Source organism: Heteronotia binoei, chromosome 21, assembly GCF_032191835.1.
Source record: "Heteronotia binoei isolate CCM8104 ecotype False Entrance Well chromosome 21, APGP_CSIRO_Hbin_v1, whole genome shotgun sequence".
Lineage (NCBI taxonomy): Eukaryota > Metazoa > Chordata > Lepidosauria > Squamata > Gekkonidae > Heteronotia > Heteronotia binoei.
Window position 1 is genome coordinate 84,643,356 of NC_083243.1, and position 26,383 is coordinate 84,669,738.

General features: G+C 43.2%; 1 protein-coding gene across 4 annotated transcripts in view; it reads left to right on the forward strand.

Annotated features, from left to right (window-relative positions):
• Positions 1-699: 699 nt before the first annotated feature.
• Positions 700-26,383, forward strand: part of DPF3 (double PHD fingers 3) — a 328,225-nt gene continuing 302,541 nt past the window's right edge. For 2 of the 4 annotated variants that reach the window (XM_060261374.1, XM_060261376.1), the window contains exon 1: positions 3,184-3,296. In XM_060261374.1, coding sequence (XP_060117357.1) covers positions 3,223-3,296 — 74 coding nt within the window. In that variant the 5' untranslated portion in view covers positions 3,184-3,222. Of the gene's footprint in view, positions 847-3,182; positions 3,297-26,383 lie in introns of those variants that run through there. The other 2 variants (XM_060261375.1, XM_060261377.1) reach the window with 2 other exon arrangements.

The window sequence follows — 26,383 nt, forward strand, 5'->3', positions numbered from 1 at the left end:
AGAGGCCAGGTCTCAACACGCTAAACCAGAAGATCCCTTCAAAAAGTTGCTTTGAGTGAAACAAACAGGCGGTCGGTTTGGCCACTGTGCATTATGTAACTAGTGCACTGGCTGCAGAAGCTGGATGACTGACATGGATAAATTCCTAGCGGAGGGGGAAGGGTGCTGCCCGGGAGTCACTCTGATTACCAAGAAACCTAAAGGGGAAAGTGGCTGTAGATCAAGGGAAACAAAATGGAGACGGTCATCAACACATCCTCTCCCCGTGAATGTGTACTACAAATGCTTCCCCCCCCCCGCAACAACACGCTATGAACCCAGCTCTTCCATATGAATAAGAGGGCATGCCATTTGGGAAATGAAAAGCAGTCTCAGCGAAGGAAACAGATAATGAGCTGTCCATATTTTTACCATCCATCCATACACACGCGCGCGCGCCCTGCTCGTATCTGTTTTGGCACAGGGGAGAGAAAAGACACACACAGAGAGACAGAGTGAAAACAACAACAAAGAGACTCTCAAAGTACATGGGGAAACTGTTTTACTCTCTGCTAACTCTTTTAACCTAATTTGGAGTGTTGATTGCCCCTGTGCTGCGTTCCTGCGCCTTTAAGACCTGCTCTCTTAACAGTTTCACAGAAAGGGAGTGACCTCTGGGCTTTGACAGCTCCCCGAATAACTAGCAGAGCCCAGGCTCCTCCTGCAGCACTTGATTGGACAGCGGGCCGGTTTCTACTTTCCCCATTGGCAGACGGCTTCCCCTGAGCGAACCTTTAGAACTCTGAGACACAATATTCTGTTACATTGTAGCAAAATGGCGACTGTCATTCACAACCCCCTGAAAGCGTAAGTAGGAATCAAAAATGTACATATTCCGCGTGGTTTAAATATGAAAAAGGGCGCCTTTCCGATGCATGCTGCCAGACTGAACCTGGTGTCTCCGGGCTGCAATTGATCTATCCGCCCTCACCTTTTTTCTTACCGATCTTTTCCTTTTTTTCTTGTGCACCACACACAGGTCTTTTGCTCGGCAATTAATAAGAAATTGTTAAATTTGCGTTCTGCTTAATTGATTTACGGCGATGAAAATAAGCTGGAGTTCTAGGCACTATGAAGGCAGCGACGCTGCTTACAGCTTTCGGGGCTTCTTGGAGCTTGGAAACGGGAAGATTTTGACGGATCCCCGAGGGGGTGCTTGCACTTGACAGAGTCCTGTGCGTGGCGTTCGTGTTGGCTTCCACTGTCGCCAACGCAGGGTTCAGCGGGGAAAGATCGATTGTGGAAACCGGATGCGTAATGACGAGTTTGCAAATGGTCGGATTGCAGTTTCAGAGTTTGCTTTTTGCAAACCTTCCAGTAGTTGGGATGACTTGAGTGCAGGGGGAGGGAAGGAGTTTCTTCGGCGTTTTTCTTGGTTCGCGTTGGCAAAAAGGGCAGCGTAGATCTTTTAATTTCAGGACAGCAGGGGCAGGTTAGCCGTCACACTTTCTCTCTCTCTCTCTCTCTGTGTGTGTAAGAGAGAGACTGTATGAATGACTCTGGTTCTTGGGTGGTTGCTTTTAATAAAACGCAGAAAGTCCAGCGACCTGTTTTGCATACCGTTCGCGTTTCTCTTTAAAAGTAGATTAATTGATGTGCTTCAATTCAGCCTTGGCTCAGGCATCACGGGGGTGCAAAGGAGGAGGACAAAATCTGGCTGTTCTCGGGAGGCATCCGGAAAGCTACCGTGCAGGTGCACAGTGGAGCGCACTAGCCCGGGTGATGAAAGACGGGTAGTGCTATAGCTTGCCTTTCCTTGGTGAGCTTTTCGTCTGTTCGTTAGAGACACCCACCGCCAGCTCCCGCCTAAAGGCATTCGGGAGCGTGGGATTTGTCTAGGGACGGCTGCCTTCTTTCCCCGTCAACCCTTTAAAAATTGCACTAAAAATTGCTCTTGCACTGAAGGGGGCGGTGCTCGGTACAAGCGAAGGAAGGCAGTTAGATTCAGAGAAGCTGGCGTCGAGTAGTCCCTTTGGGCTTATTAAAGTTCTTCCCCGGGGATGTTTCTGCGCTTTGGACTTTTATGCAGACTGCGGTTCCGGGCTGAAATCGGGTGCGTCCATTCAGCCAATCTCTCTCTCTCTCTCTCTCTCTGTGAGTTGGCAAAACACTTTGGCGGGTGTTCCAGGCATATCCGCTGCTGTCAGTGGATCTGGGCTTGGCAGGGAACTGGAGAAAGGATTGCAGGTGGGATGGGCAGCGACAGGGAGCCGTGTGTCCCTCTCTCGAATCAACATTGGCATTATAGGAATTCAGTCTGGAAGAACTGGGATTTTTCAAAACTCTAATCATCCCCTACCTTGCATTTTATGGGGAGGAGGAGGAGTAGATGACGGGAAAGTACGTGGTTAAGCGTATGGATATGTTCCCCCCCCCCAGGTCTGTGTCCTTCCTTTCCTCCGAGAAGCTGGGGGGCGGCGTTCAGAGGGCTTTACCACTTTTATCCTCCTGACAAACCGGTGACATAGGCTAGGCTAGCCGAATCCAGCACGCTCTAAGCGCTTTCGCTCTCGCCACGCTGAAAAGCGTTATATATGGGAGTACTGGCGGTCGTGGAGTCACGCATCTGAGGGAGTCCCTCTGATTTCAGAGAAATTCACTTCTCTTCGGTATGTTTCATGCCTACTTTGAGCATATGAACATATGAAGCTGCCTTATACTGAATCAGACCCTTGGTCCATCAAAGTCAGTATTGTCTTCTCAGACTGGCAGCGGCTCTCCAGGGTCTCAAGCTGAGGTTTTTCACACCTATTTGCCCTGGACCCTTTTTTGGAGATGCCGGGGATTGAACCTGGGACCTTCTGCTTCCCAAGCGGATGCTCTACCACTGAGCCACCGTCCCTCCCCTACTTTCTCTAGGCTGTATTTTTTTTTTAAGCTGATGATAATTACATCACCGATTGAAGCAGTGAAATAGCGGTCGCACTATGGCCACTATCCCGTCCCCAGTTTCAATACAACCTTTACACCTATGCGCAGAGCCACTGGGCATTTTACCGTGTCCAAAAAAAGAGTGCGAGAGAGGCAAAGTGGAAGTTTCTTTTAAGGAAAGTCACTTCCGCTTGCCATCAAAATGAGCTTCCTCGAAGGAATGGCAATATTTTCATCGTGAGCCGGGGAGAGGATGGAGAGGCGTGCGGTGGGTGGATCCGGAATCGATTCTTGCTTACATCATGGGCGCAAATGAAGCGTGTATCCATTGAAGTCACAGGAGTGTTAAGCCAGTGTCGCGGGCTGGACAGACAAAAAGGGAGCAGGTCTGAAGCGGAGTGGGGGGGCTTGCTGCACTCTCCTAATGCGGTATTATTAAATTTAGTTGCACCAGTAATATTATGCATCCATCATTTTCTGCATCTCCACATGACCAGTCCTGAGCCCTTTGCTGTCGGTTGATTGATTTATCTTGCGGGCCAGAGTTCTTCCCTCTGAAATCTTTAGGAATGGAATCAGGCTTTTTAATATAATTAGTCTTCTCTTCTTCCCGCCCCCCCCCCCTCTGGTGTGTGTGCGCGGGCGGGGGGGACTGAGGAGAGGAAACAATAGAGATCAAGCGCGCCAAAGATGCTTTTTATCTGGTAATGGTATGCCGAGGTGAAAATGTTGTTGCTGGCCGCATGCCCTTTTCGCTACTTATTTTTTGAACGTTTATTTCTTTTTAAAAGTTGTTGATCATGAAAAAAAACCCGGGGTAACTGTATCACGGGGGTTAATGAGGGCAGCAGGAGTTAAAACACATAATAAGGGGGGAGGGGGAAAGCAGAGCCCGGTGTTGTCAGCCCCATGTGTCCTTGCTGACACTGAAAGAGAGCCAAGTGATATTTGCATTTCCTCTGTCTGCATTTTGATTGTCTTAAAATAAAACAAAATTGGCACCCCACCCCTCCCGCGCAGAAACTGCCTGCACAATGGGTTTCCTTTCTGCATTTGGGATCCATGTTATAGGTATAACTGAACCAACTAATCTGGTATCATTAAACTCTTTGTACAATAATCCCTTTATTTTCCGTATATACAGCCATATGCAGCTCAGTTAATACCCTAGATTAGTTCCACGTGGGATACTTCATTTCTAGTCCCACTGGATGTTGGGCAGAAATACTTTGGAGTACCTAATTGAACGCATTGTTAATTTCCCAGTGAGGCCCTTTTGTGTTTGTTTTGGAACAATACTAATGCTTCTCTGCCCTTATTGGATCACTTTGAGTTTCTCCACTGCTTCTCTGATTCCCTATCTCTCTTCTGGGAACCAATGCTCTGACTGTCCATTGTATTGTTTCTGCTACTGAACATCTTGTTTGCCAACACAATGTTAAGGGCATCACAAAGGCTGCATCCTTGCATCCTAAATGCTGAGGCAAGTGCCCACCCTAAAAATAGCCTGCCCCAAATAGAATAGAATGTGAAATATTGACTACTTTCTCCTTGGGGAGGATTATAACATCTGAGACAGCACTGAATCTACTTTACTATTAATCTAAATCTGCCCCCCTCCCCCGTTTATAATGAAATGGAGATAGGTAATATCTGGACAAAACTTCTGCCTAAGGCAGAATAAGATAGTCACAAACAACTGAGAGAATTTCCACTGTCTTTCAAAATCAATTGTACCTTGCGTGTCCTCCCTCTCTATCTTGCCATTATTTTAGCATAACATCTAAAATAATGCTCCTTCCAGTTTCTGCATTGGATCCTGAAGTCTACATCTCCCTTTCATGCCTTGGCTTGTTGGATGTGGAGCCCAACCTACCTGAACCTCACATAGTATGGTGGGCTCAGTCACAAAATGGCTGCCACAGCTTATCAAGTGCTATGGCAGCCATTTTGTGACTGAGCCCACCATACTTTGTGAGGTTCAAGTAGTTTGGGCTGCACATCCAACAAGACAAGACACTAAAGAGAGATATACTGTTGCTGCCAAAGCAGTTTTTAAAAATCAGATATTCAGTGGCCAACAGAGGCCTTACTGGGCAAATGCCCCACCTAGCCCCACCCACTTTTTGCTTACACTTGCTGGTTGCTAGGAAATATGTCAATAGGTGCTATGTGCTCATGGGCATCATGTTGGGAACCCTGCTCTACATTTTCAGCAACAGCAACAAAAACAATAATAATTTGACCCCATGCCTATTAGCCACAAGGAATAGCTGGAGCACTATGTCTGGGGCAGTGATGCTTTGTATTCTTGGTGGGGGGCAGAAGTGGAAGGGCTTCTGGAATTCTGTCCCTGTTGGTGGACCTCCTGATGGCACCTGGGTTTTGGCTACTATGTGACATAGAGTGTTGGACTGGATGGGCCATTGGTTTGATCCAGCATGACTTCTCTTATGTTCTTATGTACCCTGCCTCTTCTATCTACTGCTGTTGCTGTGTAGGAGAGCATGTTCACCAATGCTGTACTGATAAAGAAGTATGTATCTCTCATCTTTTACTGAACTGGAATTGTAGTCTCTTACCCACTGCTGGTCTAGTCAATGGTTTAGCATTGCCTATTGGTAAGATGAGTCCTGGTGCTCTTTCTTGATGTATTTATTCCATGTGATCTTTGAACCACAAAGATGACAACAGCTATCTTTTATAACCACATAGCTGAAATCATCTAATTTTTCCTGAAACACTTTTCCTACTGTGGGTAGAGAAGCACAAAGATGGTACTCAAGATGATAAGTCTAGAAACTGCGAAGTTGCCCTATGCTCAGAAGGTATATTGAGGTTGGTATTGTCTACTTAGACTGGAAGCAGCTCTCCAAGGTCTCAAACAGAGAGGTCTTTCACATCACTTTCTACCTGATCCTTTAAACTGTGAGTACTGTGGTTCAAACCACAGTTTTGTATGCTAAACAGTTGCTATATCACTGCTGACCAAATTACAGAATGTATTTGAGCAACTTATTTTTATCTGTCACATTTTGGTCCTATCGTTCCTCCCAGGAACTGAGGGTGATGTATGTGATTCTCCCCTCCTCTGCTTTATCCTCACAAGCCTATGAGTTGGTTAGGCTGAGTCCTATCTCTTTAATAGAGGCTTAATGTGTAGAAATGGAAAGCCAAAGTTTTTTCACTTTATGGAAGTTAATAACATCAGTATATATTAGGTATTTGCTGCACATCAAACGGATTTTAAAGAGACAGCTACAGGGAACTATTTAAAAGTTGGCAACTCTTTATTCATGTATTGATCGATTGATGGGATTTATATCCTGACTATCTCTCCAAAGCAGGCTCAGGGTGGGTAACAACATAAAAACATATACATTAATTTATTCAAATCCTAAAATCATGAGACCAATAAATTACAATTCACAAGATTAATTAAACACAAGATGGCCGTAGTCTATGAATCTGCTCCAGGCGTGCTGATAATAGTTAATATCATAAGTGTTCCATACAATGAACAATAAAAGGCAAGTCTGGCCAATATCCATCCAATATACAGCATGCAACAGAAGGGGCGGATTGAGTCAGATGTCCAAATCTTACTGGAAGGCCTGGTGGAAGAGCTCTGCCTTACAGGCCCTGCAGAACTGCAATAGATCCCACAGGGCCCTGATTTCCATGGGGAGCTCATTCCACCATGTAGGTGCCAGAGCCAAAAAGGCTTTGGCCCTAGTAGAAGCTAGGTGGACATCTTTTGGGCTGGGAATTACCAGTCGACCTTGATTGGTTGATCTTAAAGTCCTTCAAGGGACATATGGGGAGAGGCGGTCCTATAGGTATTTTGCCCCCTGGCCATTCAGGGCCTTGAATGTCAAAATGAAAACCTTGAACCTGATTCAAATCTCTACCGGCAGCCAGTGCAGTCCACAGAGAACTGGCTGGATATGAGCCCATAAAGGTGCCATTGCCAGCAGGCATGCTACTGCATTCTGCATCAGCTGCATCTTTTGTGCAGGGGTGGGCCCACATAGAGCGAATTACAATAGTCTAATCTGGAACTAACCACTGCATGGATCACTGTGGCCAAGTCATGAAAAGAAAGGTAGGGGACCAGCTGCCAAGCCTGCCGAAGATGGGAAAAGGCAGCCATTGTGGCCTGGGCCTCCATACACAAGGTGGCATCCAGCATCACACCTAGGCTCCAGACCCTGGATGCAGGCACCAAGGATACCCCATCTAAGGGCAGGAGCTGGATTTTCCCTCCCAAGCCTGCAACCCAGGAACAGGACCTCCGTCTTTGATGGATTCAATTTCAGCCAACTCTGCCTCAACCAACCAGCCACAGCTTTAGATATTTAAGATAAAGATATTAGATATTTAGGATAAAGTTGCTTGAGCCTTGCATTTGGTTTTAGTGGAACATGAAGGAGCTCAGTGATCTCTGTTGCCCACTCCGATTGGTATTTTTACTCTTTTCACTGGATCTTGTTCTAATCTATGTTCAGCAAACAAATACATTACAACTCTCCCTTGTCTTGCTAGGACTTTAGACCTCAGTTTGTAATATCATCTCCCTCTCATTTGCTTGCTCCTGTATGTATCTATAACTTCTCACCACTGAGTAAAATGCTTCATACATCTAAAAAAGTGGGCTCTGGCTCATGAAAGTGTATGTCACAATAAGATTGTATGTTTAAAAGTGTCACCATTTTTTTTTCCTAAGGAAAGAGTTGTCACGGCGATTTACTAAAGCAGCTTTCTGGGCTCAATTACAGTTTCAGAACTTGCTTGAAATGCAAGGGTCCTGCTTTGAAAGGAAAAAAAAATAGAGCATCTCCAAGTATTTATGGAGTGCTTTCCTCTCCCTGGTGAATAGCCATGCTTCTTTCTCACATACTAGAGGGAAGGGCTTCCCACATGTAGGGAATATCTTCCAAGCAGGTAGATTCAAGTCCAGTAGCACCTTAGAGACCAACAAGATTTTTGGGATATAAGCTCATGAGTCAAAGGTCTGATGAAGATAGCTTTGATTCTTAAAAGCTCATAAGACCCAAAATCTTGTTGGTTTTTAAGGTGCTACTGGACTTGAGTCTACCTGTACTACTGGAAACCAACATGGTTCCCATCTAAACTTTCCAGGCTGCTGTAGTCTATCTGGAAATTGCCAGCAATTTATGTGTCTCTTAATATAAAAGCCACCCTGAAATGAATCCTAGTTGCAATTTGTTGTAGAGCCCAAACCATCATAATCAAGCAAGGCTCTACCATCCTTATAATACTGACCTCCTATAAAAGTGTTAGATAAATATAGCTGCCAGGCATGTGAGGGAAAGAGAGAACTGAACAAAATGGGCTGAAGATGGCGAATAAGGCTGCTATGATATCAGAAAATGTTGTAACATTGGTGAGCTTAGGAAATGATAGGTTGCAGGTTACAACATTTTGTTTGGTTGCATGAGTGACTTGGGCATGATTAGTTGCTGTAGTGCTTTTGTCATTTGTTTGTCAGCATTCAAGTCTTTCACAGTCCATCAGGTTATATGGATGGATAGAGTTGGAATCGTAAAATTGTCACTGGGAAATAAGAGCTTTTTGAAGCCTGTATTTTTTTTTGTATGTATCCCTTTCCCCCTGAAAGCAATAATGACAGGAGGAGCAAAATTACTAGAAGAATTTGAAGTGTCAACTCTCTTTGTTTATGGGGGCAAAAGGAGTTCATGGGAGACAGATCTAGGGACATTTTAATGTATTCCATTAAATGAGTTCCAAAGCTGATTTTTTAAGTTAATTTTTTTTATAAACTTCAGGTAAGTGCAATTTAAATAAATGGAATGTGTTAGTTGCAACTTAATTTCAGTGGATGTATTTACAAATAACTTTCTGCAGATGTTATGAAGCAAAATCCTTTATTTACACTGCATATTTATTTCTAACAATATTACTTGCATTGTTTATCTCTCACCTTTCTCTCCAGTGTAGAGTTGCCAGGTCTGTGTTGGAAAATACCTGGAGACTTTAGGGGTCACACTATTTTGTTTGGTTGCATGAGTGACTTGGGCATGATTAGTTGCTCCTTCTGGGAGAGGGAGGAGTTTGGGGAGGGAAAGGACCTCAGCATGGTATAATGCCATAGAGTCTGCCCTTTAAAGCAGTCATTTTCTCCAGGTGAGCTGATTTCGGTCATCTGGAGATCTGTTGTAAAAGCAGGAGATCTCTGTACCCCACCTGGAGGCTGGCAACACTACTACAGTGGGGAGGGGACAATGAAAGACAATTAGTTTCTAGCAATGGGGTTGCTCAAGCTGCTTCTTGAGAGTAAACTGCTTTTGGCTGCTTCCTGTAATACTCTGTATGTGATTGCCCTCTCCTAGCCACACATACTACAAAATAAGTCCTGTTGAATTTAATAGGATTTACCTCTGAGCTATATAATCTTAGCAGATTTATTAATCTGTTTACCATATGTAATGTCAGGGCTTTTTTTGAGCAGGAATGCACAGGAACGCAATTCTGGCTGGCTTGGTGTCAGGGGCTGCGGCTTAGTATGCAAACAGTTCCTGTCAGGCTTTTTCTACAAAAAAGCCCTACGTGAAACCATGGTGATGTCATGGGGGTGTGGCCTAATATGCAAATGAGTTTCTGCTGGACTTTTTTTTTGCAAAAAAAGCCCTGTGTAATGTAATGTAATACAGTGCAGTTGAATGTTACACTTCATATAGTAAACAGGTTAATAAATCTGGATTACAAAATTAGAGCACAATCAAAGAAAAAAGGCATCATCTACACAATGAAAGCTACCTTAAATTGCCTGGTGTTAACGATAACCTTTTTGGCTTTATAAAAATGTCCTCATGATTCATGAACACTTTCTTATAAGGCTATAGTCTCATAATCTGGGTGCAATACCCCATAAGGACTCTCTTATTTGGATTTTTGAAAATATATATGCAGTTAGTTACCCACATTACTCTGGTGTGGGTTTAAGAGACAGCCGTCAGAAACCACACCTGGTTCAGGATGTCGGTTTGTATTTAACCTTGAATTGTGCAACATGGAAGTTATGAAAAAAGACTGACAACTGCTTGCACACTCTGAGAGCATCCTCATTTGCAAACCTAGTGGCATAATATCTCATGTTAACCACTGAGTTTTATATTCTGAAGTAAAGCATGTGAACTAAGCCTGACTTAAGCTAATGTGAATAACACCAAGATACAATTGACTGGGCAGGCAAGTTTTGTTCAGAAATTCTGAAAAGATGCCAGAACCAGGTTTTATTATCCATCAGACAGAAGGCCTTTCCACATTTCTTTTCATTGGTTCTGGCCGTATACAACTTCAGTTTCTCCTAATTTCTGCACATATTTTTGTGCCTTTGGTTTTTGCTTCAGCTTTTTGTGTTGTTCCCCCTCCCCCTTGCTTTTGTAACCACTTTTACCCTGGAAGCTGATTTTGAGTTTGCCTTTTCCTCATGCATAATGTTTCTAATGGTTTTCATTGTTCTGCCCACTTCCAGCCCATTTTTGGACTGTAATCATAAAATGGATGAGAGCAATGTAAGCTGCTTTGGGTCCCACTTGGGGAGAAAGGTGGGACATGAATCTATTAATCAAACCACACCCTCTCCTCTTCCCCCAAAGGCAAGTAGTTTCATTTTTTCATTTTTTTTAGAAGGCAATAAAACACTGATATATTGATAAAAAGGTAAAGCACCAGTCATTTTCACGTTTTCATGGCAGACTTTTTACAAGGTGGCTGGCCATTGCCTTCCCCAGTCATCTACACTTCCCCCCCCCCCCCCAGCAAGCTGGGTACTCATTTTACCGACCTCAGAAGGATGCAAGGCTGAGTCAACCTGGAGCCAGCTACCTGAACCAGCTTCCACTGGGATCGAACTCAGGTCGTGAGCAGAGGGCTCCAACTGCAGTACTGCAGCTTTACCATTCTGCGCCACGGGGATATATTGATATAGCACTGTAATGAGAAGTTTAGTAAATTCTCTGAATTTTAGGCTTCCATTTAGAAAGTAAGTCTCTAGTTGTTTCCCTTGCCAAGATAGAAGGAAAAAGGCATATATCTGCAGGGTAGAAGGATAGACAGTTACTTTTTAAAAATGAAAGCTGGGAATTCGAACAACCTGCTAAACCAGTCATTACTACTATATCAATATGTTGAGATTTTAGTGCCTTAAAAATACAACCACTATATCAATATAAGCATACACAAAAAATAAAAGAGAAGGGGTGTTGTGATGTCACCAATGATGACAGCACTCTGCCTTAAAAACAGGGTCGGATCTAGGGGGGGGGGCAGAGGGGTTGCTTGCCCCGGGTGCTGACGGAGGGGGGCACCAAATTGGGTATGGAGTCCACTGTATTCTATGGGACCATAATATAGAATGGCCCAAAAGGGGGCATCGTTTTTTAATTTTGCCCCCCCTCAAAAATATGTAGATCCGATCCTGCTTGAAAATCCACATTATTGAAGGCATGTGCAGAGAAAAGAGAAAGAAACTTATTCTAGAACTGTGAAAATGCAAAGGGAGGACAGACATGGAAGTACCGTGCTTGGAACAATTCCAGTGCTTGTGGATCAGTTGCCATGAAAATCAGGAGTATATCAGGTATGCATAAAAGCTCACAGTTTTCACGTCACCATAAATACAATTATCTTAAATGGAATAATCAAGTACCCAGAAACTGGAGAAATCAAATAATGCACATATATGTAGTCAAGGTGTTGCCAACAGATGAGAATTGGCTTGCATGTGTGCCTTCAATTCGCTTTTATCTGTTTAGTTATAAGCCATGATTTCAAGCAGTCCAGCATGTAGCAGAAAGACTGGTTGCCAGGGTGGACAGCATATAATTCTTGTGCCTGAAGACTTCCTTCAACTGCCTATTCATTTCTCATCCTAATTCAATAAGCTGGTCTTACCCAAAAAGCTGTATATAGCCCTAAACCAAGCGGGCATGAAAGACTGCTGGCTCCCAGATAGTCCTGCTTGGATGGTGAGTTCAGCAGCCCTTCTTAGTGTTCACTGCCTTCAGAAGTGCTAAAAGCCATGGAAGATATGGCCTTTTTTCACTGGCTATCCTCTGGCTCTGGAATGCCCACACCTTCTTGCAGAGCTGGTGTGGCGTATCTTGCAGCACTAGGTCTTCAAAAATTTCAGTTGCCTTTTCATGAGTTTGTTCTTCATGTTTCTTCTCCCCACCCCACCCCCCTTTTCCTTCTCTTTGCTGAGTTTTAAGATAACTGATCACTTTATGGTGTTACTGGTTGTTCATGTTGTTTTATTATACAGTGAACCATTTTGTTGTAAAGGGATAGAATATAAACAACTGTAATAAGGCATCATGATGTTTGTACACATGCCTCTTTATGAGTAAAGAACAAAGCAGTTGTGGTCTATGTTTCATGCCACACTCAGACAAAGAGCAAAATCCTTCTCTCATACTAGCCTTCTTTTACTGTGCCCTGGTGCTTGAAGCTTTGTTTTCCTCCCAGCTCATTGCAGTGCCAGATATCAGCCTGGCTGGAAGAAACTGTTGAATGAAATAGAGCACAAGGTAAGACATCGGAGAGGGTAGGGATCCATCATCCACATACTCAGAATTTGTTTTAAAATAGACCACTTTCTTTACTGGTGAATATGTTTCTAGGTTGTCCCTTAATTTAATTAGCTAAAAAAGTTGCCTGTCTTCCTTTGTGAAGGCTAATAGTAGCTTGGAGAGGAATTTTCATTTGGCAGTAGTGGTAGTTGTAGGGAAAAGGGTTAAATTCCCTCAAATCATCCATCCCATGGCATGGTTTAAGAGAAACTAAAGATGTTGATGGACTGCAGACCTTTATTGGTGATCTTTTGCATCTCTTTGGTTTGGTTCCAAGTCTGTATCTGCGTTATTGATTGCATTCTATATACATTAGTGAGAGAAGATAGCAGATGCTTCCTGGTGTCTGGGGGTGCAAATCTAACAGCGCTGCCTGCTGTCTTGCTAGCACATGCAAGCCAAATATTTTTCCCTGTTGCTGACTGGCCAGAGACAACAGAATAACAATCAAACAGGAAGCAGTGCTTACATATCATATATGTGCTTTGTTTAATTTTTTATGCTGTTTTTAATGTTTGACTCATTTTAATGTTCACCATCTTGGGGACCTTTGGTTGGTTAAAAAGCAGCATTAAAAATGCTTTAAATAAATACATAAATAAAACAATAATCAAAGCCCTTTCTGCAATTATCACATGGAAATGACAGACCTATCCCTTCAACCTCCCTTCATGGCAGGATCTGTGTGTAACACTGCTGATTGGTAAATGTTCCTTTTAGTTCACTATCTGCTGAGTTACTCATTTGTTTTCCATCTCACTTCTTTAAACTCTAGGTACCAGAGTGATGACCAGAACAAAATATTTCAGAATATTATTGCATTAAAAAAATTAAAGGAGCTATTATTATTTTTAAATTTAAAGGAGCTATATTTATTTTAATAAATACCATCATCAGCTCCAGTTCTTAGTGATTAATATCCAAATCCACATTCTTAAAATTGTCATCTGCTGCTAGCAAAAATGTTGGTAGCTGCAGTCCAGAGGCACACTCACAGATTATTATGCCTATCAGTCATAGCAGCAGTTCCTGTTCTTCCTGGGGATGTGCCTGAAGTATTCCCTTTCCCAAGGGATCGTGTCACTATCTGAATAATTCCGTGGCTTTGAATTGTGGAGGAAGGGATCAAAAGGCTGTTCATCTGAAATGGGTAGGTATGGATGGGTTGGCACAGCCTTTGAATTCAGAGTTGTGACATCAGAGAGTTAAAGAATGCTTAAGTCTCACTGAAACCAATGAGACTGTGCAATCTGATGCACAGTTATTTAGGGATAAGCTTGGTGAAAGAACTGGGACTTTCTGTCATGGACATATGTTTAGGATTAGGCTGGAGCTGTCTCAGTATGTCTTAGGTGTACTTACCTTTCTTTGGCTTGCCCTCAGAACCTGGATGTAAGCTGAGGGTCCATCCACACATTACAAAATCCTTGTGCCACATGGACTTTCATTTGGACATCCACTGAGTTCTGAGCTTGGAACCTTATTTCCTAAGCACATGGAGGCCCAATTCAGATTAGGACAATGGTGCACACACCATGATGCCATTTTTCTGATCTGAAAATGTATTGGATGCTGCTCTTTGCCCTGGCTGTGGAAATTTCTGTGAAGCTGTCAGTACACATAAGTTGCCCCATCAAATAGCAGCAAAATAACAGGTGAATCAGCCCTAAAATGGTTCCTACTGGCCACTTTTCTCTTGTCTGTTATACTGTGAAGTATGCAGAGTCTTTATAGGAGTTACCTTATACATCCTTAAACATTAACTCTCCTCTTTTATTGCAGCTGGCCAGTTGTACATCCCTGACTGTTTCTGTCCCTGTAATAAACTAGCAAGTGAAGACTTTCATAGTGTGTATCTAAATATTATCACTTGCTAATTGCTGCAGATCAGACTGTTGTTAAAGGGATAGCTACCGGAGCTGGTTCAAAAGTTGGTAACCCTATTTATAGAAGCAGAGTAGAGGTTGAGAGGTATTGACTTGCTGAAGGTCACTTGCAGAATTCATGGCAGTGTTGGGACTTGTTCCAAGGCCAATGCTGTATTCAATAGGCCAGAGTGGGCTGCATGAGCTATAAACAACTGTGTAGCTACACTGATGATTAGAACCTAAAACAGTAGCTCACCTAACTGACTTTCTCTTCAATCCCAAGAAGACTTTCCTGGGCATAAGCCCCGTTGGATAGACTGTGGTAGGATTCTGAGACCTCAGAATGAGTCTGAGAAGATGGTCTCAAATTGTGATAGCTTTCTGAACATAATATGAGCTAAGAAAGAGAATGACATGATTTGGTTCTCTGTATAAAATTTTAACAAATAGTAAGTGTGGTGGGCAGAGACGACCTTGGATTTAGTGCTCTTTTCTTAACAACTTAAACCATTGCAAGAAATATATTTCAAGAAATAGGTTATAAACCATCCCATCAAACATTCCTGATATACAATTCTTGCAGTGACGGAAACAGCAGATTCCAAAACTTCAAGGAATAATTTAATTTGGTGTGTCTGGAATTGCTGGCACTTATCCTCCCACTCACATAATTCTCCTCCCATATGAGGAAAGTAGATAACTTAATCAAAGCTTTACCTGTCTGAACAGGGTGTTTATAATGTAAGTAAAATACAAGTTCAGTTGCTATGTCTCTTTTTGATGGCACCTTCAGCAGTGCCCAAAGAGCATTCAGAACAGCTACAGCTTGGCAGAGAGTGGTATGGATGAATTCTGACTTCTCTGGGCAGTTGCTGTCAAGGAGACTTTTAGGGACTAGGGATATGGATTTCCCCACTTATTTAAATGTTGACCAAAGTTGGCACTGAATGCTGCAGTCTACTTACATGCAAGTCTTCAGTGAAATGAAATACTGAAAGAAACTGATCTATTTTCCATCATTCAGGAGGATTGCATTTCCCATGCCAACTAGACTCAAGTTTGCTAAGGACTATTCAGCCTTGTTTACTACAAATAATCCCACTGAAGTCAATGTGAATCATAAAGCAAATTGTTCATGTTCTGCAGGGTCAAGGTCTTGTATTAGAGCTGCAGCAGTGTAAATAAGAAGGTTCACTTTGCCAGCCTTTCAGAAACTTGTTTGTCTTTTCCCTCCAGTATTGAATCATGAAATAAATATTAAAAGCTCTCTGACCCAAGTTTAATAACTAAGTTGGTTTTCCTTCCACATATTTTCTGCTTTCATAGTCCAAGATGGTTAAGGTTAGCCGTGTTGTCTTGATGGTGAGAAGAAAGAGTCTGTGTGGTACGATGGTTAAGAGTGTTGGACTAGGACTTTGAAGACTCTGGTTTGAATCTATAATCTGCCATGGATAGCCTTAAACTGAGGGACAGTGACTGGCCCAACAGGTTTGTTGTTGGGGGAATAAAATAGAGAAGGGGAGAGCGATGTTCTAAGCTGCACTGGGGTATAAATATGTAAACAAATATCTAAAAATTCACTTTGAACATCTGAATAAACCCAATATTACTAGATATCTCGCTGGAATGAACCTTGTCTTTAAAGGCATGTGCTGGAACTGGAACTGTTTGACTACCTGTTAGCTTTCTTACCCACTAGATAGTATTTTTTGTTTGGGGGTGATAAGACACTCATAACTCAGCACAATGTCTTAAAGTTTGAATGGGGCTCCACTGTTTGGGTCAGGCTCGGGACAACTAAATGACTCACCAGAATTGCTTGTGTGTTTTGCACTGAACTTCATTCACAGAGACTGGGAATGATGTGTGTGGATCAGGGAAAGAACAATAACAACATCATTTGATATATAAGCTCACTTGGCTCATCAATACTGTCTGACAAATGGAATTCTTGAGTAAGCATTTCATCTTGGGGGTTCTTTCCAACTTGATTGTGCTTAGTAAATAATAAAGGAAAATCTATATTGTTTTCATTTTGCTAGAATTCTCCCTCCTCTCCCCGCAGTGTAGTTTGTGACAACAGAGGAAATCTAAAACCATGTGTGTCAGAGCCAAGGCATGATGAAATACCTTTTACTCCTAACAATAAGTTAAGATAAGAGCTTTACCTGATATTACCTTGTAATGTAGCTTTCAGTTCAATTGTATGTCATTGCATTCAGTGCTCAAATGCAATTCTTCAACCATTTAAAGCCCTTGGTAAAATAGATCTAAAGTGTGCCATTCAAGGTTTGGAACAGAAGCAATGCAGTTTGGTACATTGCAGTTCTAATGTTAGTGCCATGCCCTACAGTTTTGGAGATAACTCAGTAAATAATAAATACTTTGTAAGCATCCTGAGGAAAATAGGGTGATGAATAGGAGGTGAATTGATGTTTTAAGGCCAGACTCGGAGGCATCTGGCTCCTTACTGCTGGAAACAGGATGCTGAGTTAGATGGAACCAGCAGACCTCTTCTCATGAGATCATTTAGTCTATTATGTTTTAGTCTGTTAACATTAGCAATTTATTTATTTTTGTGTGAATATAAATACGTATTTAATTTTTCCTGCCCTTCTTCCAGGGAGCTCAAGGTGGTATGTACAGGGTTCTCCCTTTCTCTAGTTTGTCTTAACAACAGCCCTGTGAAGGTAGTTTACACCGATGGAGACTAACTGGGCCAAGGTCACCCTGAAGGTTTCATGACAAGTTTGGCTTTTAATTCAAGCCTCCATAGTCCTATCTGAATACTCTTAACAGCTACACAACCCTGTCATTCAGATATTCCCAGTCTTCAGTTAAATTATTTTTTAAAAGAATGTAGGAGGGTTTTCAGTCCTACCTCCCTACCAGGGCTGTGCCTGTCCAAAAACAGGCATGGGGTACATGCATGGAGGAAACCAGGATCATGGCCCATTGGTCCCACTTTTGATTTCCATGCATTCAGCTGAACATCTGCAGACAGCCCTAAATTCCTGAAACTGTACATACAGAGGCTATATATGTGCAGTTGACCTGCCTTTTTTTTTAGCATTCTGTGTCTTACAGAAGCCGTTGTACGTGTGCTTATATTTGAGTAGGTCTCTGTAGACTTGGCAGAATGTGTGAACATCAAGGATGCAAAGACAATGGTCATGATTTGTCTCCCTTCTAAATAGATACGCTGGGGCTGCAATCACACACACACTGCAATCACGCACACATAATGCACTTTCAGTCCACTTTCTGTGTACTTTCCAACTGGATTTTACTACGTGACTGGCAAAATCCAGTTGGAAAGTGCATTGAAAGTGGATTGATAGTGCATTATTTAGTGTATATGATCGCAGCCTATATGTACTTTGGAAAAGCACTGTTTGGACGTTCAAACAATTCTTTTATAAGGGATCTTTGTGCTCACTGTTGCCTCCCTTGGGACTCTGTACTGGCCTTTCTGCTCCCAGTGATCCCCAGCATTGGTGCCTGTGGGTACTTTGATACATATCTGGACATTTACTTGCTTCTTCTCCAGCTCATCTCCCTCAAAGCAAATAGCCAATTCTGGCTTGACTTCTCTCCACTGCATTAGCAAAGAAGCTACTTCAGAACAGTCCAGGAGTAATCACCCTGCAGATACAGAAGAACACAACTGGACCAACTGCAAGCATCATTGGAGGGTGATTGACTTGTAACCTAATATTTTGTACTTGTATCTAGCACCCCTGACAGCCATTTTGTTGTGATGGTGATCCCTACTCTAAGTGCTTTTCTTACTCATATGGTCACTCATACAGTTTCTGCTCCGGCGTGACAGTGGTAGCGTTCCTGCAGGAGTACTGTCCATGCATCCACACTGTTCCTGCACCGCTTGCTGCTACCACCATTCCCAATTCTTCCCTTCTTCCCTGCTGTGCCTGTGCAAAAGTGACAGACCCTCTGTGGCCCTGAATCCTCACTTTCCATGCTGAGCTACTCTGCAATTCTATAGCATGACTTAGCAGAGAAAGTGAGGGAGGAAATACTCTTTAAAGAGCTAGAACCTGGGTTGGTGGCACACAGCAGCAAGCTGTCCCAGACTATTTTGAAAGGGGAGTTTAGCTCTGCCCAGTGCTCATTTTTCTAGAAAAGCCCAGCAGGAATAATTTGCATATTAAGACATACCCCTGACCACCATTGTCTCACACAGGACTTTAAAAAGCCCAGCAGAAACTAATTTGCATATTAGGCCACATTTCCTGATGCCAAGCCAGCCGGAACTGCCTTCCTATGTGTTCCTGCCCAAAAAAAGCTCTGCCCACCCCTCCAATTTGAGTAGTGATGGAGGGAATGACCACAAGGCATTCATCTGTAGCTACTCCTTGGATTCCCTTTTGAGCCCAATTAAAATAGGGTGTTTTTTCCCCTATACCTTAAAGGAAAAATCTCTGGGAATGCCACAAACTAAGCTGTCGTCATCATGAGTATGTTCCCCTTTAAATTTGAGGGGAAATCTTGGTGGAGAAGCATCTGTAATCTCAGCAAAACTGACATACTCTTTCCCATCATCTTTCTTTCTTCTTCTTCCCCTTCCCTTGACGGTGTTTCCATTCACTGTTTCTTCCACTTTCACCTTTGGTTCTATTTTGTTTCTCCATTTGCATTCATTCTCCTGTTAAACGTTTGAAGTTTTCATATACATCCCCATGTTTCTGGACTTGCTCTGTCTTGGACATGTTCTTTCTCTCTTATGGGTACTTATCTTTGGGATTCTTTTACTATTGATAATAATTTGCAGCATTTATTAATTTTCTCAGACTTTCACTAATTTTCTTTCAAAACTGGCCTCATTTGTTGAGCTTTTAAACTCCTACCCCCCTCCCCCGTTTCTTTCCCTACATGTATAATGACCTTTAGACTGCAATCCTTCCGGGAGGGAACTTTCTGCCTTTTCTATTCTAAAGCACATAGTCATCAGCATTGTATAAATAATTAAAATAAAGTGTATCTTCCAATGATACACAGATACAATCCTTACTGATTTCTGTGGCAGTAGTTTCAGACCTGCCATGTTTCCAGAAATTGTCTGTTAGCTTACTGTGTCCAGGTACAAGTAGGTGGACACACACTGCATATTTCCGTGGTTTATCATGTGTGATTCTAGGTAAAAGAGTAGCTAGGAATCCTATGTGACAGTTTGTGTGAGAGAGACACCTGACTCTAGACCAGATTCTCTTTTTATTGTCTGTAGGTTCTCATGTATTGGTTATCTTTGCCCTATTCTTCCATGTTCTTTTTCTGGTGACTTCCACAATGGCAGATCTGGCTCTCAATTTATCAAGGCAAGCTTGCTAAGTGGTGCACAAGGATTGCTTCTAATTAACTTCCTTCTTCTTTTTTTTAAAATACAGCTGTCATGTTCCTAGGCCTAATGGGCCTATAGGCTCTTGGGAAACCTGTATTAGAGTAGCAACCAGGCCTAGATTCTCCAGAATCCCTTCTGTCTCTTTGATTGGGTGGGCAGAAGTTTTGGAGACAAAAGACAGTGAAAAAAAGAGGGGTGTGACTGGGAGGAAACAATAAAAGGACTAGCTAGAGAGGAAAATGTGTGTTCTCTGGAAAGGCTGAGCTGGAGAGAGGCTGCAGCAGGAGAGTTTCCTCATCCAGGGAGAAGTGAGTGTGTTGAAAGCAGAAGGGAGTATAGCTGGTTGCATCAGGGCTTTTATTTTCTTTGCACCACCTTTACTGTTTTTCACTTTCACTGTTGCACTAATAATTAAAACCACCTGTTCTTGAGCACTTACAATAAACTTATTATTGTTATACTGTCTGGTTCCTCACATCTCTTTGGTCATGGATAGAAGGTGTTTATTAAGGAGGAAGCCACAGGGGTTGGGTGGTTGCTCTGGGCCCTCCCATACAGACCCCTACCAGAGTGATGGCAGCCAGTAAAGGCCCTTCCTGGTCCCCTGCTTGTGACACCAACCATCAGGGAGCAGCAATCTTTCTGTGTTTTTAATATTTTTAATGTCGAAATATATGCTTTTTCTTCCTCATATAGTATCCCTTCTGAATTTAGTGTTGACTTTGAATTTATGTCTGATTTCAGTGGATAGAGGTGCTGAGGCCAAGCCATAGACAGCAGCTTCAGAATTAATGTTCTAACTACTTATTGCACACAAATTCATATTAACACCAATACTATTTTTAAGTGAAAAACTGCTTTGGGATAAATGAATTTTTGGAGACTTGACAAAAGAGATAGGGTGGAATCCTCTCATGCACTGTTTTCTTGCTCTTGAGTCAAACCAGACAAGCCACAAGGAGATCTGTGACTGGTACTCCAGAATGTTCTCTCATGATAAAAAACAGCCTGTGTTTCCCCTACCAATTGAGATTAAGGTGGCAGCACTGAGGGTGGGTTGTTAATCTTTCACCCATTGTTCTGTTTTTTCTGACTTGAAAAGCCCAATTTTATGGCAGCCCAGCTCCTTTCTGCACAACACAGAGATGGGGCAAGGAAGGAAGTCAAACAGAGCTCAGACTTTGCAGCCTGTGGCAGTCTTCAAGGCTAGCTTTTTTCTGCACAACAGAGAGATGGGGGAAGGAAGAAAGCAGAACAGAGGTCATGGTTTGCTGGGGGCAGAGCTAGCTTTGGCTTTTCTTGTGACCCAGTAGTGAGGCTTCCGTGGCCCGGTACCGGGTCATGACCCTGCAAATGGAAAACACTGTTCTAGAGGATCATGGTCTAAGTCCATTAGTTAGCCATTTTATGTTGTGAGCCGCCCTGAGCCTGCCTCGGTGGGGAGGGCGGGATATAAATCAAATAAATAAATAAATCTGGGTGAAAAGGTGACCATTTTCAAAACTCCTCCCACATCTGTGCCATTTACCTTCCCTCAGACTCTTATGACCACCATTTTTCTAAATCAGAAACTGCTATTATGCTATAGCACAATAACATCATAACAATATATCACCACAATCTACTAGTTCCTTTAAACTTCCAACTTTAACTTTCTTGATAAAAATAAGTTTCTAGGCCAGGGGTGTCACACATATGGCCCAAAGGCTGTAACTGGCTCATCCTGGTCTGCTACCTGTTCTGTGAGCCATGAAGAGGAGGAGGAGGATGGCAGCAGTAAGACCAGCAAAAAGACCCATATCAGGTCAGCTGGCTGGAGGGGCCATCCCCCCTTCCTCTCTCTCTTGGTTGGGCCAGGTTACACACATGTGGCCACCTCAGGTCAGAGGTGGAGGGCCACCCCCCCCCCCATCAGTGTGCATGTATACTGGGTCTCCTCCTCCTCTGCCCTCATCTCTTGCTCCTTCACTGCCACAATACTGGAAAAGCAGACCCTCAGGAGGAGGAAGAAAGAAGGAGGGAGGGAGGGAGGGAGGAAGTCATTATACATGAAGGTGTTGGTGGTGGGAGCTGCTGATGGAAATGGGCATTAGGGGAAGTGTAGGAATGGGATGCAGAGTGTATCTGGGAGCAGGGGTAAAAGGGACTGGAGGGAGGGGCATGGAAAGGAAGGTTGAAGTGCATGCAGTGAGGTGTGTGCTGGGATTGCACTTGGAAAGGCACAAGAAGGGAGGAGAAATATGGCTGTTGGGGCGAGGGAAGGTGCTTAGTGTTTGGGGCAGGTGGCATTCAAGAGCAGGATGTAGTTAGACGCTAAGATAAACAGGAATCTCGAGCCACCTTAAAGACTTATTCTATTGTGTCATTTTATTTTCTAGGCATCTGTACCTCACTTTTCTCCCCCAAGTGGGGCCCCAAAGGAATTTACAAGTATCTTTCTCCCCATCTATGTTTTTGTTCTCACAACTGTGCAGGGTATGTTAAGCTGAGAAAGTGACTGGTACAAAGTCTCCCAGCAACTTCCATGGCAGACTGGGGCTTATGACCCTTGGTCTCCCAATTGTTAGTCACCATGTTCAAACCTCAGCACCATGGGGTGTTATGTGTGTTCTTGTGGAAGGTCAGGGACCGAAATGCAAGGAAAGAAGTGATCAATGGGAGCAAACTTGAGATTTGGAGAGTGGATTGGCGTGGCTGATTTAGTTGTTCTTGACAGGTGGTTGGCGAATCTGTGGAGGGTTCATGATTTTGTGGTGGATTGAGCAGGTGTCAAGGACAGTGGCTCCAGTTCCTTTGAGAGTTGTGTTGTATTGTGGAAATGTATTTTCAGAGAGAGAAAAGGACCCCTGGGATTACTTGTGCCGGGGGTGGGGGGAGATGGACAGGAGAAGTTTCTCAAGGGTGGGGGGTGCACTCAAGAAGATGGATTACCCATAGTGAGTCAATATAGTTGACAAAATGGGACATTCACACTGCTTTACACCTACCAATGAAAAGATGTCACAAACTGCAGGTGTGTTGGGGAGCAGTGAGATGCTGTGCTGAAGGATAATCTTTCTTAAGTTATCATTAACAAACGTTACCAGTTTTTGAGTCTGAAATACCCCCAACTTAACACTTTTGCTTCTACAATTCAGATTTTGATGTAATAATTCAGAGCAAGTGGTATCAGTTATCAAAGACTGTTAAATAAAGGAAATACTTTTCAGACAGGCTGATGTCGCAGCAGCACTGCCTCTTCTACTGGCCCAGGACCTCAGCAGATGACAGAGGCAGTGTGACCTCGCTCTGAAGAGTGAGACTGTGCTGCCTCTTTCATCCACCTGGGTCCCGGGGCAGCAGAAGGGGTGGCAGATTTGCTCTGTCTCGCTCTGAATGAGGCCACGCTGCCTCTTTCATCCATCCGGGTCCGGGTTGAGTGGGGGTGGTGTAGTGCTAACAGGCCATGGACCGGTACTGGTCCACGGCCCAGTGGTTGGGGACCCCTGCTTTACAGAGTTTAGATCTCTGGTACCTGGCATTACAGTTTATAACACACATGGCCCAGCTGGACAAAGTGACACTTATGTCAGATCTGGCCCTCATAAGAAATGATTTTGACACCTCTGCTCTAGACCTTTTCATTGCAGAGGTTCCAAAACATCTGTTTGGATACAGCCCTAGTGCAGAGGCATAGATTTGTGATACTAGGCTAGGAAAAGGCACCATTACAAAATGGCATCAACAGACTAGAAACTGCAGAGAAGTGTTGGGAAGAAGCATATTTGATGACAACTGCTCTGCACTCTTCTAATATGCAGCTAAGATTAGGTAGTAGCATCAATGTGTTCTCATTGGCAGATTTATGCCTCAGCATCCACTCTTCCACTGCAGGTCTTAAGAATCCATCTGACCAACTGTGGTTTGGTGTCAAAATTACTGAAAGAAGATCCACCAATAGTTTAGTGTTGCTTTATTGGAGATGGAAGATGGTTCTGGATCTGGAGCACAGTGTAACTACTTCTGTTCTAGACAGAAATAGGTGGGTCAAGTGCTTGTTTAAAAACAGTTCCCACTAAGAGAGAATATACAATAATAATCATTCTTTTTCTTATCTGCATTCAGGACAGAGTGACAACTGGATCAATTCCCACTAGATTTAACTGTCTGCAAGAATAATACAGAAGGAAAACTTAACTCTGAAAATTTAGTCTCAAGAGTATGAAAGGGGAAATGTGATAGGGTTGCTTAAAAAAACCTGACCCTGCACTGTTAACTACATTACAGACTATTGACAGGCAGAGCCTTTCCTTGCATGAACCCAAGTGGCGGAGAAGTCATCATTTGTTAGAGGTATCTGTATGTGTGTGTGTGTGTGTGGCGGGTGGGGGGGGGAGCTGATAAAAATGCAGGAACAGGGCCAGTAAAAATGTGGCAATCCTAGATATTTGTATCTGCTGAAAGGCTTAGTTCTCATGGCCCTAGCTTACACACCTAGGGAACTGCTGATTGCCACAGTTTGGCCAGGGATCCTGGAGTTTTGTTTTTTTTTTGCCATCTTCTGGGCATGGAACAAGGGGTAACTGGGTGTGTGTGTAGGGGGGAGGTATTTGTGAAGTTCCTGCACTGTGCAGGGGGTTAGACTAAATGACCATGGAGGAGGTCCCTTCCATCACTTTATGGATTTTTCCCTGTGAATATTCACTTTTTCATAGAGGATGAGGTTAGATTGGTGTACTTTATCTCAGAATGAAAGCTATGGTACTACCTTACACCAAATGCATCTATCTCAGCATGGGCTCCTCTGACTGGTACCAGCCTGCCAAAGTTGGAGGCAGAGAAGGCTCTTTCCTTACCATCTGCTTCCTGAGGGCCTTTAACAAGAGATGGGCAGAGAATGAACTTCAACTCCTCTTGGGAGGTTTATTTCTGTGGCTCAACAGTTGTTGCATACCTCCACACTTATGGTAAAGTGAACTTTTAGCAGAACCAATTATTCTTTAGGTGGGAAGACACTTTGTCTATAGAGAACAATTCTTTAGATTAGTGTTTTCAGCCCAGTTAATTGCAGTTGTTAAGACCTGTTACAGCTCTGTGCATATCCTGTATTGACTCTTTGTGTGAAGAAAAATATAAAAGGAACTGGATATTTCCATAGTTCTTACTTCTCCCTGCCTCCAGGGCTAAGGGCCAGACTGCGTCATTCTTTCCTTGAGTCCTTTCCTGCAAGTGTTTTGTTTCCTCAGTTTTACAAATGGCAATTTTGTGGCATCCATATTGAATTAGCTGCTCATTGGATTGCTGGCTTTCAGTGGGACAAATATAATTGTGCCTTGAATAGCCACTGGATGTGCAGACATTAACAGGAGATTACATTTGCTTTAATGTTATTAAAATCTTTACTTGCTGACTCCTGTGTTTAAACTGACCTTAAAGATGGTTAAGAGCTGGTAATGGAAAGCTTTCCCCCTTAGTTTCTTGGTAATGCTCCTTCAGGAGACAAATGCAAGAGCCACCATATAACTTTAACATCTCAAGAACAATTACATGCTGCAGAAGTACTTGTTGCATTTCCTCTATCTCTAATTCAATGCTGAAACTGGAAAGTAAGAATGTGTGATTTTCCCGCCAAAAGAAAAATAGTTATCTTCTGTTTCTGTGCTAAACTGATAACATTCCTATGTCCAGTGTGCCAGTGTGATGTAGCAGTTAGAACTGAACTAGAATTGAACAAATTTCAGTTCAGATTTGTAATCTTTCATGAAGCTGGTGAGAAAACTGGGTCTCTCTGTGTGATTTTGTGTGGATGAATAGCAGCAAGGGAAAGTTTCAAACAGTCCCTCACCAGCATAATTCCCCCTGTGGTCTCTGAGGCTGCTTTTCAGTTTATTAAAAAACACACACAAACAATTAGAAGACTGTTTTCTTGTGTCTAAGGTAACGTCTAGTTGTTGCTGATAGTTCTTTACAAGGAAGGGAAAGCAGAAGAGAAGCATTTTGTAGCTCAAATGAGCATTCTAGCCAGGGCTGCCAGAATCCTCACCCCCAGCTTCTGTTTCCTGCTGCCACTCCTTTACTACTGGGAGAAAAATAATGAAGAGAAAAAGCCATCACCAACAGTGCCTTCCATGCTCCCCTGGACCCTCACCAACTCCCAGTCAGTAGCTGGCAACCCTAATTATCCAATGTGGGTTTACATTCAGATTATGTGAATTTGCATGGTTTTCTCTTTGGTCGTTTTCGCACTCACCTCCAGCCGGCGCGACCCCCCTCTTCACCGCGCAGGATCTGCGCGGATTTCGCACTAAATGCCGCGGAGCAGCCTTTTGCGCCGGAAACTCCCGTCGCAAAAGCCGCGCAAACGCCAAACTGCTTTTTGGCAATTTACGTTTGAGCGGCTTTTGCGACGGGAGTTTCCGGCGCAAAAGGCTGCTCCGCGGCATTTAGTGCGAAATCCGCGCAGATCCTGCGCGGTGAAGAGGGGGGTCATGCCGGCTGGAGGTGAGTGCGAAAACGACCTTTGTGATTCTTTAATTTGGTCCTGCAAACTGGTGGTGATCTTGGCAATTTTTAAAGCCTCATCTGTGTTGATTGCACTGTTTCCTCCAGACAGATTGATCCTGAGTGATTCTTTTGGTGATTTGGAGAAG